The 17,169-nt window shown below is 42.1% G+C and overlaps 1 protein-coding gene across 4 annotated transcripts in view; it reads right to left on the reverse strand.

Moving 5' to 3' along the window:
- Positions 1–17,169, reverse strand: part of INTU (inturned planar cell polarity protein) — a 114,127-nt gene that overhangs the window by 10,000 nt on the left and 86,958 nt on the right. For 2 of the 4 annotated variants that reach the window (XM_006131792.5, XM_089778005.1), the window contains exons 9-14: positions 10,787–10,840; positions 7,162–7,224; positions 6,210–6,431; positions 4,802–5,293; positions 3,806–3,903; positions 270–459 (exon numbers count right to left, since the gene is read on the reverse strand). In XM_006131792.5, coding sequence (XP_006131854.3) covers positions 270–459; positions 3,806–3,903; positions 4,802–5,293; positions 6,210–6,431; positions 7,162–7,224; positions 10,787–10,840 — 1,119 coding nt within the window. The remainder of the gene's footprint in view (positions 1–269; positions 460–3,805; positions 3,904–4,801; positions 5,294–6,209; positions 6,432–7,161; positions 7,225–10,786; positions 10,841–17,169) is intronic. The other 2 variants (XM_089778007.1, XM_089778006.1) reach the window with 2 other exon arrangements.

A 17,169-nucleotide genomic window follows, 5' to 3' on the forward strand; every position in this document is an offset into this window, starting at 1 on the left:
AAGCACTTTGCTAATTATGGGCAGTATGGAAGTCATAACATCACAGAGCAATCTGATTTTCAGAGCACTGTCTTCCAACACATGTTTGGTTGGAATATCTGTCCCAGAGGCAATCTGCCCATATAAGTAAAACACATGGTAAATAAAACACACACAAAGAATGTTCTAGAATGGACTACTTAAATGGTGATGTGAAAATAGTCTTGAAAATATTAAGTAGGATATTTAAGTACAAAAAACTATTGCATTAGGAAGACAAAGTTTCTTACTTCTTTCATCATGGTCTGCTGGAAAACAGAACGAATTGAAAGACAGCAACGATGAAAATTCTTGATTAGCTGAGGGTGGATCGAGCCACTGAGCTGTTGTACTTCTTTATGCACTGGAGTAATAAAGATTCCTTGCATTGTTTCTAAAGAAATATAGTGGAAGAGGGTGTTCTCAGGACCCGACGTCAACCTTCAAAAATGAGAGAATAAATTATTCTGAATGAAAACTCATCTTAACATCATATTCTTACACTGGATTGCTGTCTGTGGTGGTAACATGGTATAAGAATAGAAACAAACATTGTCAGGATTTTCCTATTTCTACACAAGATACATTTCCTTCTAATTAAAATTCTTAACATTATTTAAAAAAACCCAGAGATCATGGAGGTAACTGGGGGTTACTGCCCTACTCTCAACAATTAGTATTACCCAAACCAAAAAAGAAAGCATAAATAAACAGCTAATTCAAAATAGAAAAGATATGAGTGACATATTAGTCACTAAGTCACTTCTGTGCTCATAAAGAACAAAGCTGTTCTTCAAACCAAACTACTGATCTTGTTCTGTGTTTATAAGCTTGAAGACAATTGCACTTCTAATGTTATTTTCTAACATCACTTCTACCATTATTTTCAATTAAGAATTTCCCCCACCAATACCCTGGGTTAGCACCCATTTTATTTTCATATACAAGTTTCAGTTTTGGTAAAGAAGATCATTAGGACAGACTAGCATACTTTTGTCATCGTTTATTGACTGAAAACAGTGATTTAAAAGTATGTATCCAGCCCTCTTAAAGGAAATGGAGTGTGATATTTTTATATAAGATAATATTTATATAAAAACGTGTACATTTGCTATTACAGTGCTTTTGTTTAGTAATGCTAAGGGGGAGAGCTCCCTGCTAGCTACGCTTGCCAACCCTTCTTTCTGGGGGTAGACAGTCCCAGATTCCCACCCCTCCAGCCACCAGGGAGAGCCAGTCTGAGGCATGGCAGAACTGGCCAATCCTGGCTCTCCACCCCCAGCCACCAGTCCCCCCTTGAAGACAGGCCAGCCCTAGCTCTCCTCCCCCAGCTGCCGGGTGTTTGGGGTGGGACAAGGCCATGACTGGCCCGGCTCTTACTCTCCGGCCAATGGTGAGTTGGTCTGAGACTGACCTGGCCCTCTCCCTCTGGCCACAAGGGGAAAGGGCACATGGCTCGCAGTCCTCCCTTCCCTGCTGCTCCAACTCAAGCTGACCTCTGGCATCCCCCCTGGCCGCCAGGAGGAAGGAGGGCGAGACCCAGGCCCTGTGCTCTCCCCAGGCCCCATGCTCTCCTCTCTGGCTGCTGGGAGGGAGAGAAGGAGGGGAGACAAGGCCCAGGCTGCAGGCTCGCAATTTAGAACTACAGCAGCTGCCATGTGGATTTCTCTCTCAACACCCCTGCCTCCCGCCATGAGCCTCGATGCAGCTCCCCACAGAACAGCACAATTTAAAACTCCAGCAGCTGCCAGCTATGTGGCTCCTGCTGGAGGTACAGCCAGCCCCAGCTCCAGCCCCAGCTCAGGGGATGGAGGGTTCCCCAATTCAGTCCCGCCTCCTGCAGCAGGCCTCTCTGCTGCCCCCACGACACTGCAGTTTTACTCCTCCCCTCCCACCCAAGTGCACCATCAGCAGCAGCAGCTTACCTTCAGTGCTGCTGCTGCTCAGGAGACATAGTTGCCAATCCCTGCTGGGTTAGCAGCAGGAACAAGGTGGGGCGGCTGAGGGGGGAGGGGCTGCAGGATGCAGAGTGATCTGATGGCGTCACTCTGTTAACCCCTCAGGAAAAGTTTTCTTTAATACATATAGCGATAGAATGCTGCAAACAGGAGGTTTGCTAAGAATAAGTGAAAGTGAGTGAGGAAGAAGGGTGGATAGGATGGTAACATTTGAAAACAATCTACTGATAGTAGTAATATTAAGCCTGAGGTAGCATGGGAGACTAACAGAATAGGAGTTAAGAGACAAGACAGTGGTTAGAAAGGAAAAATTCAGTGGTCCCTCAGTTAGTCAGAACTTCTGACTCCTCAAGATAATCTTCAAGATGTGCTTCAATGGAAAAATAAATTACAAAAGCTTCCCCCTTGTCCCGCCTTGAAAACTGGGAGGATGAGGCTGGATTTCCAGACAGAAGGCCAGATATTCAGTTATCACAAAGTGAAATAAATTCACTAACATGAATAGAGCTACATTGATTTATGCTGGTATGACTCAGAGTTTCAGTTAGAAGTACACTGTTAATTAGTAAGAATACACACACTATTTAAATTATTAAATACACTTGATCAAATTCTCTAAGCACTAGCAATGTAAAAGTATAACTGTTAAAATGGTTACCGTTCATGGACACAGGCAGGCTCCTGCCCCATTCCTGAGGAGCTGGCTGCAACCCCGCACTGTTGCCTTCATACAGAGGTAGCAATGTGGGGTGCAGTCAGAAGCTGGCTTAAAAGCTCCTGGTGCACACTGTCTCCCTGGGAGTTGGGTGCCACCTATGCCTTTTTGAATTGCTGGACCCCTGCAAGTGTGTTATGGAGGTAGCAGGAAGTCACAGATTCCATGACTTTCTGAGAGACATCAGGACTAGGGATGTGAAAGGTTAACCGGTAACTGGTGGGGGCTGGAGTGGTCCACAGGCTGGATTAGGGATGCTAAGGACTAGTCAACAGGATAGTCAACTAGTTGCTTTTCCCCTTTGCTGCCTCTATCAGATAGAGGCAGCAAGGGGGGTGGGGAGGGGAGAGAGAGGTACTTCAAAGTGGTAGCACCATGTGGAGCCCAGGCTCAGCTGGGCCTCTGTGAGGCACTGCCGGTTTGAAACATCATGGAAGTGTTTCAAAGGAGCAGCGCCGCCCTATTGACTAATCGATAGTCGATGAAAAAAATGCATCAGTTATTCAATTAGTGAATTACATGATACTTAACATCCTTAGCCCGGATCTCACATTACATTAGATCAACCTAATGTTTAACTGATAACTGATTAACCTGGATTTTACATCCCTAATTGTGGTCCTGTAGCAGCCAAACCACTACAGCCAAACCACTCCAAAGCTCCCAGCCCTGTAATGCAGCAATGGATCCTCCTAAGCTCTCCAGTTGCTGGTGGTAGTGAGGACTCTGTAGCTCTCAGCCCCAGTGAGTGCGGGAGACCTGCAATTCCCAGTCATCACAGATAACTCCCAGCCCTGCAGTGTGACAGTTGATCCCCTGAAGCTCCTAGCCCTGTGGTCAGGAGTCCCTCCTAACTCCCTGCTGCTGCACACAATGGGTGAGACCCTCCTCCCTCCCCATTTTGTCAAAGATGTTTTTAGTAAAAGTCAGGACAGGTCATGGCTTCTGTGAATTTTTCATCATTGCCCATGATCTGCCCTGAATTTTAATAAAAATATCTATTGCAAACTCATAGCCTTACACAGAACTTTTGATGATTTGCATATGTTTTTGGAGAAAAATGGTGAATGTGGCTTAAAAAATAAAATATTTAACAAAACCAGTATTTTCTTACTTGATAGCATTATAAAGTTCCATATCTTTTTCCGAAAGATTCTTTTTCAAGTTTCCTAAATGAAAAGGATTTGGAAGGGTATGTTTCTTTTTAGTGACCTAAAAAACAAATGACACAGTAAACTAACAGAATAAGGATATCTAAATCCAAGACCAAAATCCAACTGACATCAATTATTTAAAATATTAAATAGTTTCAGCAATTTTTAGAATCTATTTTATAGTGTAATGTCTATTTCAGGCTAAAATAGATTGGTAGCATTTGTTCAATGAATGGCAAGTTTCCCCAGTCAGTATTGCTTATTCATGTATAATCTTTGGAAAAATTCTCTAATTACTTCTGTAGTTTCCAACATAGTGGTGCCAAATTTAGTTATCAGAAGGCCAAATATTTAGAAGCAATGATAATCCAGAAGAAAGAAACTAGTTGTAATCTTAATTCAGAGTGCACTGATGTCAAGAAGAGTCTTTAGGCTTTCAGGCTCCAATTTAGCAAGGTGCTTAAGCACTGCCTAATTTTAAACATATGAGTAATCTCAATGATCATATTAGTTCTAGTTTTAACTAACAACTGAAAATATGCTAACAAAATTCAAGCAAACAGGAAAACTTCTTATGCACCATCAGTTACATGATATAACCCCCCAAAAATATACCACAGTGCTAAACTGGCTTCAAAATAATCAACCACAATTTATAAAATATATGAAAAATTATCCTGTTTCCATCTATTCAGAAAAAATAATTCCTAGTGACGTGTCAGTTTTTGTTATTTTTTTCCTAACTGTCTCCATAGTCACAGAATGCAGCTAGAATCCATACCCTTACTATACATTTCTTAATAATTTGGTGTTTTTCAGTATTATCATTAAAACATTTACATAAGAATAGAGACAACCATCCATAATACTGATTAATTTCTAAACATTCCCTTAGCTATACCTACCTTTAAAAGTTAAACAGTTTAATAAATAACACACTGTAATAACAATAATACCTTGAATAAGCTACCATTCCCCTCAGACCCACCAAAACCTTGGGATTCTTTTTGTTCATGTTTTTGGACCTGATCTATTGTAGCAAGTGGGTTAAGGCCTCCACCTTCTTCAGGACCTTCATTGCCATTGTCAGATCCTCCACTGCTCCTTGAGGGACTGGGCTTACGCGTCCTTAAGGAGGAGTCACTGAAGAGTGTTCTCTTGCTTGTTGGAGAGGTTGCTGTTTTGGAAGTATTTTGCAGTTTACTGAGAATTGGTGGGGTTGTAAAGCTTTCCAATTTGTCACGTGTTGGAGGAAGGAACCAGTCAGCACAAGACAGACAGGGAATGGAGGGAGATTCTAATCTTTCCTCTATGCTGGAATCTATTCCTTCCAACTGAAGTATAGTTGCTTTGACCTGATCAACATATATACAGTCTGGTCCTGGATTCCCAATGGCTTTGGAAGTGCAGCCCCCTGCTTCCAGCAAAACACACAACATAAAGTGTCTCTGTAAAACAGACAAGAATATTAATCTTTGATTTAAAATACTGCATACTGTAGAATCCATTCTAGATTGCACTCCTTATCAAACCTGAAATGGTATCTTAGCAAATTACAAAGATTACAACACTAGACAGGTCCCTTATCCTCCTACAGGAGCCATTTTTTGTCAAAATCATACCTTTTGATGGTCTTTTTCCCTGTTACAATCCTCAAGCTAGTGAATGTTTATTTAATCACAAGTTATGAAAATTAAGTTACCGTGCATATGAGAAACTTTTAAATAATCATTTGCGGTTATTTCAAAAATAATTTCCACTGAAAATGCAGTAATTGATATTTTTAAAATAATGAAATTAGTGTATGCTTATTGAACCTCCCCGGTCTGGCACCCTTGGAACCTGGCTGGTCCCAGACCAGGGAATTTGCTGGACCTGGGGAGGTAAATGCACCAAGGACTCCACTTTTCCTCTTGGCTGCCCCACTGCTGCCTGGGTCTCTGTTCTCCCCATGGGGACGCAGGGGCTCCACTTTCCCCCCACAGCTCTGCTGCTACAGGTGGCAGGGCGAGAAGGAGGCTCTGCATTCCCCCAGCAGCTTCCGTTGCCTCCCAGGGCTTGACACTCCATCCAGCAGCCCCACTGCCTTCAGGGGCTCTCCGCCCAGCAGCCCCACTGTCACCAGGGGCTCTGTGCTCTGCTGCTATCCAGGGATCTGTTCTCTCAACTCCCTAATCCAGCATACTCCTGGCTTTACGGGGTGATTCCAATGATGCCAGCCAGACCAGGGATGTTGCCAGACTAGGGAAGTCCAGATTACAGCGGTTTGACCTGTACTAGAAATATGCAATTACATTTAACAATGTAAAGACAACAGAAGAAAAGACAGTTAGATCATTGGTTTCCCTGGAAATTTTAACTTACCAAGCCAACTATTAGTAAAAAGTATCTTGCTTCAGGCTCTCTGTACCCTGTAACACCCGAAGCTTCACTTGGTTGGAGGTGATGATATGGAAATACTTCTCGCCATATCACTAACTGAGCAATTCTCTGTTCTGCTGCCAATGGTAACAGGCAATAATGCCGACTATATAAAGCTATATCAATAAGATCCTCCTTTGGTAAGTGATTGCTAATCAAATAGCCCTTAATTAAAGCACAAAAAAAGAAAGCACATTCAATAAAAACAACAATACGAGTGTCTTTTATCTAAAGATCTCAGAGTTTTGCACAGTAAAACCATAAGCTCTTTGAGGAGGCAGTGAAGACTATCTTCTTGTATGTGCACAGTACTTAGCAAAATGGGATCCTGGTCTATGACAGTGATGTTAATGCATAACTTGTCAAATGGTTAACGGGTACGTGGGAGCAGCCCCATGCCTGCGGCTAAGATGCAGGCAGAGGGATGCTCCAGCACTGCCGGGCTCCCAGTCCATGTGGATTCCAGCAGAGGCAGCTGTGGCAGCCCCCATGGAGCAGAGGGGAGCTATGGTGGCAGCTGCCGCCCTTGTGTGGGGGACAGTAGCAACTCTTGCCTGTGGCAGGGCAACTCTAGTCTAACCCAGGTGAGGGGAAGGCCACTCCAGTCCCACCTACTTCCTTTTAATTGGTTAAATGAAGTGCTAGCACTATGTTTAACCATTTAACCAATTAAATGGGAGTTTACATCCCTAGTTCATGACTGAGGTTTTTAGGTGCTATGATAAAACAAAAACAAACAAGCAGCACACCTGTGAGTTATTGTTCCCATTTTGAAGAGATGCAAAATTGAGGCATACAGAAGTTGAGTGGCTTAGGCAAGTGTCAGTTCATGTGTAGCTTATATTGCCCCATGGTATATTTTTCAAAATTCCATGCTTTACTCAAACAGTCTCACCTTATAGAAGAGACAGGAGCCCAGAATCATATACAACCGTCTCATATCATAGTAATCTTCAGACTGCAAACAAAAATAGAGTATATTTACAACTCCTGACTGTTACATGTCTGAGTGAAGACAAGTGAAACTAAGTCCAATAAACGGCAATGTTACTTAATACTTCAATTTTTCAGAAAGCCTTTTTCAAATATTAATTTATTAACAGCGGAGCATCAGAGAGGTGAAGTTAGAACAAACAGCTAAATAAAATACAATATTTAGACTTTATTGTTGGTTTTCAAGTCACTTTAGAGCCATATTTATAGATACATTTTCTACTCAGTTCTAATCTATCTTACTGCATATCACCCTTACCTTGAAATAAACTACACATTTTGCACTATACAAACTATGTAGCTTATTTTGAGGTAATTTTGAAATAACTTCCAGTATCCCAAAATAGCCCTGCTGTCTAGACTGTAAGCAAGTGGCTTTTTTATAGGGTTCTCTAAGTTTCACAAGTCACAACAGGTGTATTATCATTCTTGCCACCAGAGGGACCTCATATCACAAATCTAGAAAGACAGCTATATGAAGATCCTTTTCACAATACAGGCAGTCCCCGGGTTACGTACAAGATAGGGACTGTAGGTTTGTTCTTAAGTTGAATTTGTATGTAAGTCGGAACTGGCGTCCAGATTCAGCCAATGCTGAAACTGACCAGCGGCTGACTACAGGAAGCCCGAGGCAGAGTTGCTCTGCCCTGGGCTTCCTGGAATCAGCCGCTGATCAGTTTCAACAGCGGCTGAATCTGGACGCCTGGGACAGAGCAGCTGGGATGCTGCCGGGTAGGTCCCCGCAGCGCCGCACCTCAGCACTGCGGGGACCAATCCGACAGCACCCCAGCAGCTCTACCCCAGGTGTCCCCAAGTCAGCCGCTGCTGAAACTGATCAGCGGCTGATTCCAGGAAGCCCGGGGCAGAGCAACTCTGCCTCGGGCTTCCTGTAGTCAGCCGATGGTCAGTTTCAGCAGCGGCTGACTTGGGGACGCCTGGGGCAGAGCAGCTGGGGTGCTGCCGGGTTGGTCCAGTAGCGCCGAGGAGCGGCGCTGCGGGACCAACCCGGCAGCGCCCCAGCTGCTCTACCCCAGGCAGCGAGAAAAGCCTGGTCTGCTGGGGGGGGGGGAACCAGCAGACCAGGGAAACTCAGGCGGCAGGACCGCCGAGACGCGCCGCGGTCCCGCCCGTATCCTCCACGGCTTTGCTCCGCGTCTCCCTAGTCTGCTGGGGGGCCCCCCGCAGCAGACCAGGGAGACGCGGAGCAAAGCTGCGGAGGACGCAGGCAGCTTCCCCCAGCAGACCAGGGAGATGTGGAGCAAAGCCGCAGAGGTGGCGGGCAGCGGGACTGCGGTGCGTCTGGGCGGTCCCGCTGCCCATGTCCTCGGAGGCTTTGTTCCTCATCTCCCTGGTCTGCCTGGGCCCCCCCCAGCAAACCAGGGAGACGCGGAGCAGCTTTTCTCGCCCCGGAGGACGTGGGTGGCGGGACCGCGGCATGTCTGGGCTGTCCCGCCGCCTGCGTCCTCCGGGGCGAGAAAAGCCCTGTTTGTAACTGCGGATCCGACATAAGTCGGATCCGTGTAACTCGGGGACTGCCTGTACCTAAAATATGTTACCCAGCATTAACTCATTCATTCACCTTCTAATTTAATCAATAAATGCTCTCACAATCATAACATAGATCTCAGCTGAGCAGCTTTAATTTTTATTGTAATGGATACAGTTAGCTCTGCTCAATAACAGTATTCATAAATATAAATGTTCAATAATCATTCATTCAGTTTATTTAGGGATCAAATGGATTGGTTCCTATTAGACACAAACAAAGAAGTTTAATAAGAAGTGAGACATACATCTGCCTCATATTTATAGTTCCAGACAGTTTATTAGCATATGACCTATGAGGAGAGGCTGAGGGAGCTGGGTCTGTTGAGTCTGCAGAAGCGAAGAGAGAGGGGGGATTTCATAGCAGCCTTCAACTTCCTGAAGGGAGATTCCAAAGAGGATGGAGAAAGGCTGTTCTCAGTGATGACAGATGGCAGAACAAGGAGCAATGGTCTCAAGTTGCGGTGGGAGTTATCCAGGTTGGATATTAGGAAAATCTATTTCACTAGGAGAGTGGTGAAGCACTGGAATGGGTTACTTAGGGAAGCAGTGGAGTCTCCATCCCTAGAGTTGTTTAAGTCATGGCTTGACAAAGCCCTGGCTGGGTTGATTTAGTTGGGATTGGTCCTGCCTAGAGCAGAGTGCTGGACTTGATGACCTTCTGAGGTCTTTTCCAGCTCTATGATTCTATGATTAGTTTTAAAAAAAAAGGGAAACCCCCCCAACATTTTCAGTATTATACATATTCAATAATATTTTTATATTTGGGCACAACAGATCCATCTATAAATTCATTTTTAAAAAAGTTTCTTCTGAAGCAAAACTTTAAAGAGGGACTTTCACACTGAGGAGAAAAAATTCATAAATGTAAACATATTTATTTCTCACCATTTGATATGTAAAAACATTTCAGAGGGGTAACCGTGTTAGTCTGTAACTGAGAAACTTAAAACAATGTCTACACAGCAGTGTTATTTCAGAATAACTGATGTTATTTCAAAATAACAATGCACGTCTACACTACTAGCCTTTATTTTGTTGAGCTCGAGCACTTCTTATTCTGACTCCTGTAAACCTCATTTTATGAGGAAGGGAAGTTGAAGGAAGAGTGTTCTTCTTTTGACTTTCTGCTGTGTTGGCAGTGCCTAAAGCCGAGTTAAGCTATTTCAACTTAAGCAATTGGTGTAGCTGAAGTTGCATAGTTTAATTCGACTTTAGCCCAGCTGTGTAGACATACCCCAAGAACTATTCATTTGATATATAGTAAAGGAAATATACAAATAATGATGTCTGAATGACTTGCTTCTTTCACGTCTGTCGCAAGATAAAAATTCTTGAAAACTGACATTCTCTTCTTTATCTCTCTCTCTCAAGTACACAATTTTATGTCAATGATATTTTATATCATCATTCTCTATCAAATATTAGGTTTCCATCATTAGGTGTTTACAAAAATGTGGTAAAAACAATGTCCTAAACAGCACTGCTTAGCCATTCACCTACTCTGATACTGAGACTTTTAGTTGCTTTCTTAAGATAGGAGGGTCCTGTTTTTAATTCTGTAATTTTAAGGACTATCCATAACCACTTGAAAGGAAAAGTTTGACTTTTTTTACTTATTATTAACTGAAAAAGAAAAGAAACATGTTATAGCAAATTATGTTTTTTAAGCTGAGCTAAGAATAAGTCAAGCTTGCAATTATATCAAATCTAATTTCCATTCCATGTCCCTGTAGTTACTTATGTAATTGCAGAGAGAAATTCAGGACACGCAATATGGATAAGATTGATATAAAGTGTAAAAAGGGAAAGTTCTTTAAACTTTTACCCCAAATCAAGAAAAAATATGGATGACTGTGCCATCACTGTGACATAGATTGCTTATTTGGTTACGAAAACTGATGGGCTTTGATCCAAGATTTCTTCGAACTACTGAATGTGGACAGCACAAATTGTCTGCCCTGTAAAAACGTGCTCCTTACCAGCTCTGCAAAATCAGCAGCCTCCAAATCACTCAGTGCTGTGTCAATTTCCATCTGAAATATTGAAATGGTAGATAACATATTTTTCTAACAAATATACTGATAATTACAATAACCATGAACTGCATACGACCTAGTACTGCTAGCCTCAAAAGTTTGCGAGTCATAATTTATTAATTTAGAGGCAAATGGTAAAAAAAATTGTACATACTTTTTGTAATAATAATATTAAATTTCAAGAATATCTGAATTCTCTAAAAGATTAAAGAAAAATCTTTTCCAGTTTCTGCATATTTCCCTCTTTTTGGAATGATGGAAAATATCAGTCTGCTTTGTCTGTCTCGTGAACCCACTGTTTAATATAAAGGAGATGTCAATCTTACTTTCTTCATGGACTAAAACTTAAAGGCAGGAGGTTCCCTTGAAAGCTGGCAAAGCTTTAGTATCCAACAGAGTTATCAGAAAAAACGTTTTCACTTTGGATTTAGTTTTTGTCTCTATGGAAATTTCTAAAGCTCTCTCACAACATTACCTTTGTTCTGCTCAAACAGCAATAAGCTTGCATATTTCTTTAGCTTCAGGAGCTGTTGATTAATAAAAGTTGTACTGAAAATACTTTAAGTTAAAGTACAAAATAGCAACTAGCCAGGTTCATGGCAAATTTTTTACTTCATGAAAAGAATTTTTTAAGGCCCTGGCATCCCTTTTGGGCTCTGTAGACAAGCTGTCTCTTACTGTGACATAGTAAGTTTTTCAGATTTATAGAAATTTAACCATGCTTTTGGCATTCAACAAATAATACCGTCTTTCAACTTCTTCCTTAGTTTATAACTAAATTATGCATTTATTCCACATAGAACTGATGTTATTTTTACTATTAAGGGGGATTGCCAGACTAATTAAAGTTGAAACTAACTTTCAAATATGAATCTAATTTTAACCCTCTCCTAATTTCATCAAAACTAATCCCCCAGAAATGTCCACTTCTTACACAGTTTAACTTTTTTGAAAAACATGGACACAAAAGTTTCAGAAACATAGGGGGTTTAAAATTGTTCTTATATACTTTTCAAAGATTTTCCTGATACTTTTTTTGGCACTCTCTCCTCAAAACAGAGTCACATAGAAAGTTCAAATTTTATTTCCCTAAGAGTGTCAAACTAACAGAAATTTCTTTCATAGATTTTCTTTAGGGGGATAGATGTCAGAATTAGAGATTAACATGAACAACAACAACAAAAACCCACACAGCTATATATACTGTGCTTGAAAAGTCTGTCATATGTAGCAAGCTGCCCCAGGTAAACACCTTCATTTCTCAGAATCCAAGCTTTTATTTAAAAAACAAACAAAATAAAATCCCAACAAACTCCAATGTCTTGCCCTAATGGTTGCAAAGATAACCTTCCAACTATGAACAGAACATAAGAACCTTAAATTTGTACATTCTTAAATTTTCAGAGAACTACAGTGTGTCTGCTGCTACTCAGAAGTTTCACAAGTTTCAGCAGAAAGAAAACTGATCAGTATGTTGCCAGTTTTCACTACTGCTAATGGGAACCCAATCGGTAGCAGTGAAATCGAGAAGAATCAGGTCAGGTCAATTTCATTCTGTTGCTACAGATGCTGGCACTGAGCTTTTCACAGTGGAGTACAGAGAGGCTGGAGAGAGGTTGATTACTGGAGACAATTCTTGCAGGAACCAGGAGAAAAGCAACAGAAATGCCCCCAAAACTGTAGCAGGAAAGCACTAGTATAAACATCTCACCTCGTATGCAGCTAGAAGGCTCTTGTGTGGGAGCAAAGAAGGCAGATGAAGACTTCTCCCTTTCAGTACCCATGGAGATTTAAGCAGAAATTCGAGCAACTGGGAAATGGTGGTAATGGTGGAGACTGGTTTCTCAGTTAAAATGCTACACCTGCATGGTGGATCCCACTACTCATCTTTCGGTCTTAATTACTAGGTTTAGTCCTCTGAGTTTTAGATGTCTGATCAATTTCTAAGCCTAAAGTATTTCTAAGGGAGTGGTTGAATGGGTTAATGTATGTATGTGTATGGCTTATGAGGAAAGGAGAGAGAGATGGGAGACATGAGAAAAGAAGGGAACAGATGGGAGATAAGACATAAGGGGATTCACAGAACACAAAGATAAAGAACAGTATGACAGTGGAAGGAGAAAGAAAAATAGAGTAAACAGGCACTGAACACATAGCAGAAAAAACACACCATTATTTAAAAGAAAGTGGATGAAGAAGTACTTTTTAGGCTATGTCTATATTAGCGAGGTTCCAGAGACACAATTGTACCAATGCAGCTGCACTACTATAAGTATTTTATCTAGCTGCTCTAGGCAGACGGGAGAGAGCTCTCTCATCTACATGATTAAACCACCTTCAATAAGAAGCAGAAGAATGTTTCCCAGCAATATGGTGCTGTCCTCACTGATGCTTCTGCTTGTGTAACTTATGTCAGTCAAGTGGTGTTTTTTTCCCTCTACCCTGATACACATCTTACTGACAAAAGTGCTACTGCACACATGGCCTTATGGATTATGCTTCTGAAAGTGAAAGAAACAAGCTTTCAAACTTACACAGAACCCTTCCTTGGTCTGTGGAGCGAACTCAGAGGGTCACAGCTAAATACAAGGACAGAACAGACAAGGAGTGACCATTCAAAATGAAGTGAGCAGTTAACACCTATATAGTTATGCAATGTAGCACTTTAAAGACTAACAAGATGGTTTATTAGATGATGATTAGATCTGAGGAAGTGGGACTGGCCCACGAAAGCTCATCATCTAATAAACCATCTTGTTAGTCTTTAAAGTGCTACATTGTCCTGCATTTTGCTTCAGCTACCCCAGACTAACACGGCTACATTTCTATCACTATATAGTTATGGATTACCACATTTTACTTCCCAGATAACCATCCCAAACACAAAACTTGTACCCACATTCATAGCCTCAAAAATGTGCTGTGGCTATCTGTATCCATATCCACGGATGCGGATATGAAGTGGATATTCACGGATTTACAGGACTCTGCATATCAAGGAATCTGTTATCTACAGCTAGGAATTCCCACACAAAACCCCATGAGAAAAAAATCTGGGTTACACACCTTAACACAAAAGCTGCCTTCAGCAAAGACATTTCACAAAAGGAGATTGTTAAATGCGGCTCAGAGGGACAGTAAATTTGGTCACTCCTGGCATATGCAATCTTCAGAAATCTGAGAGCCAGGATAGACCTGCCAGGGGTCAGGCCTCAGCTATGTGGGAGGTTCCTGACAGGGCTTGGGGGTTCAGGCCTGTGGGAAGCACCTGACGGGACTTGGGGTTTCAGCCTGTTTCTGTTGAAGTCCTGAGCCCTGGTGCATCTCACAGGGCTGAAGTTCCAAGACTTCCCTCTCCACTAAGCAGAAGCCCCTACCTCACCACTCCATTGCCAGGCAGAAGTCACAAGTTGTTCCCTGCCCCTCCCCAATCTGGTAGGTGGAGAATGGGGGCATGGCGGGTATAGGGCTCTGCAAGCTGCACTTAAACAGTAAAAAAGCAGCATGTACTCATGAATCACAGTTTGACCACCTTTGGCATTTGCAGTGGACCACCCAAATACTCTATGGGTATGTCTACACTTCCACCCGCTTTCAAGAGAGGGATGCAAATGAAGCTGGAATTTAAACATCTCATGCTTCATTTGCATAATCGTGTTATGGCGCTATTTCGAAATAACAAATGCTGTTAAGACGCGGTTATTTCAAGAGAAAATCCTTCTCCCAAAATAAATGGTAAATCTCATTGTATGAGGAATAAGGGTTATTTCGAGAGAAGGGTTTTCTCTCGAAAAACCACATCTTCACAGCATCTGTTATTTTGAAATAGCACTATTTTGAAAAAGTGCCATAACACGATTATGTAAATTAAGTGCAGGATATTTAAATCCTGGCTTCATTTGCAATTTCGAATGTCTTCATTTGCACCACTCTCTTGAAAGAGGGTGCAAGTGTAGACATACTCTTAGTGTACTTGTTTCAATACAGTGAAAATCCTCTCAGACTATATACTCCTACTTTTCACCTACCACGCACACTGGAACCCAAATGTACAATTTAACAGTTACAATTCATACTCACTGGAGACCACATCTTGCAAGAAATCTTTCCTGGACCCCCTCTTCTGGTCTTTAAATAATCCCTCAATCTCTTCATGATCATCATCAGAAGTGAGATGTCCACAGACCAGGACACACCGACTCAGACCAACAAATGCATAACCTATAGATATATCTCCACTGCTGCAATGTTCGATACCTGCCTCACCATGCCCTTAAATATACATGAGTGCACCAACAACAACTATGTAAATGAAACAGAACAATCACTAAATTTTTCCAATGAACTCACACCAAAAATGATAAAAGACAAAAACCACCATACAACAAGTGGTTTTCATACAAGAATCATTCCATACCTGATCTCTCTAGTCCTTGTCCTCAAAATAAATCTGCACAATAAGAGCCTGGAAATTGAAATTCATAACTCTAATAGAGACCAAAAATCATGGATTCAGTTTAAAAAAAAAACCACACTGGATTTATAGCTCATTATAACAACCCTAAACATGGAAAGGTATTGACTGCCCACTTCACCTTGAAGGGTCTCTTGCAGTATGTGTAATCACATCTTGTTCCACCCTTGCATTTAGCTATGACACTTTGACACTCTCAGACTTGAACAAAGTTTTGTGTACGCTTGACTGTGTACGCTTGAATGCTTGTCTCTCTCACATTCAGACGTTGTTTCAATAAAAATGCATTACCTCACCCACCTTCTTTCTCCAATATCCTGGCTACAACAACGCTTCAAATAACTATTATTTATTATAGGGGGAAAAAAGTAGTGAGAAAACTGGAAAGGAAAGGTTATACAAATAAAAGAGATGCAGTAAGTTACTTTTCAAAAAGTGTATTAGGTCACTGAATGACCCTGTGTTAGAACTGAATATACAGCACTGTCCAACATATACCGGTAACTATTTTTTCCCTTTAAATTACAGGAGCATAGCTTTTGTACATAGGGATGTAAGGAACCAGTCGACTATCCAATAAGCTTTTGCTTATCAGATAGTTGACTATAAGCAAAAGCTAGCTCCTTGACTAGTTGCTTCCCTCCCTTGGTGCTTTTAATAGAGGCAGCAAATTGGGGTGGAGGGGGAGGCAGGAGCCAATGCTGGGAGAGCCATTTTAAAAGCTAGCTACCCGCTGTGGCTCCTCCACTTATCGACTAGTCAATGGAAAATCCATTCATAAAATCATAGAGCTGAAAGAGACCTCAGGAGGTCATCAAGTCCAGCCCCCTGCCCAAGGCAGGACCAATCCCAATTAAATCAACCCAGACAGGGCTTTGTCAAGCCGAGACTTAAAAACCTCTAGGGATGGAGATTCCACCACCTCCCTTGGTAACCCGTTCCAGTGATTCACCACACTCCTAGTAAAATAGTTTTTCCTAATATCCAACCTATACCTCTCCCACTGTAACTTGAGACCATTGCTCCTTGTTCTGCCAACCGTCACTACTGTGAACAGCCTTTCTCCATCCTCTTTGGAACCTCCCTTCAGGAAGTTAAAGGCTGCTATCAAATCTCTCCCACCCCATTCTTCTCTTCTGCAGACTAAATAAATCCCTCAGTCTCTCCTCATAGGTCATGCATTCCAGCCCCCTAATCATTTTGGTCGCCCTCCTCTGGACCCTCTCCAATGCGTCCACATCCTTTCTATAGTGGGGAGCCCAGAACTGGACACAATATTCCAGATGTGACCTCACCAGAGCCGAATACAGAGGAATAATCACTTCTCTGGATCGGCTGGCAATGCCACTCTGATGCACCCTAACATGCCATGAGCCTTCTTGGCTACAAGGACACACTGTTGACTCATATCCAGCTTCTCACCCACTGTAATCCCCAGGTCCTTTTCTACAGAACTGCTACTTAGCCATTCAGTTCCCAGCCTGTAACAATGCTTGGGATTCTTCTGTCCCAAGTGCAGGACTCTACACTTGTCTTTGTTGAACATCAGCAGATTTCTTTTGGCCCAATCCTCTAATCTTGTCCAGCTCACTCTGGATCCTATCCCTACCCCTGAGCATATCTACCTCTCCCCCTAGCTAAGCATCATCTGCGAACTTGCTGAAGATGCAATCCATCCCCTCATCCAGGTCATTAAGAAAGATGTTGAACAAAACTGGTCCAAGAACAGATCCTTGGGGCACTCCACTAGAAACTGACCGCCAACCTGACATCGAGCCATTGATCACTACCCGTTGGGCCCAAGAGTCTAGCCAGCTTTCTATCCATCTTACAGTCCATTTATCCAATCCCT

Source organism: Pelodiscus sinensis, chromosome 4 (genome assembly GCF_052426305.1).
Source record: "Pelodiscus sinensis isolate ZL-2025 chromosome 4, ASM5242630v1, whole genome shotgun sequence".
NCBI lineage: Eukaryota > Metazoa > Chordata > Testudines > Trionychidae > Pelodiscus > Pelodiscus sinensis.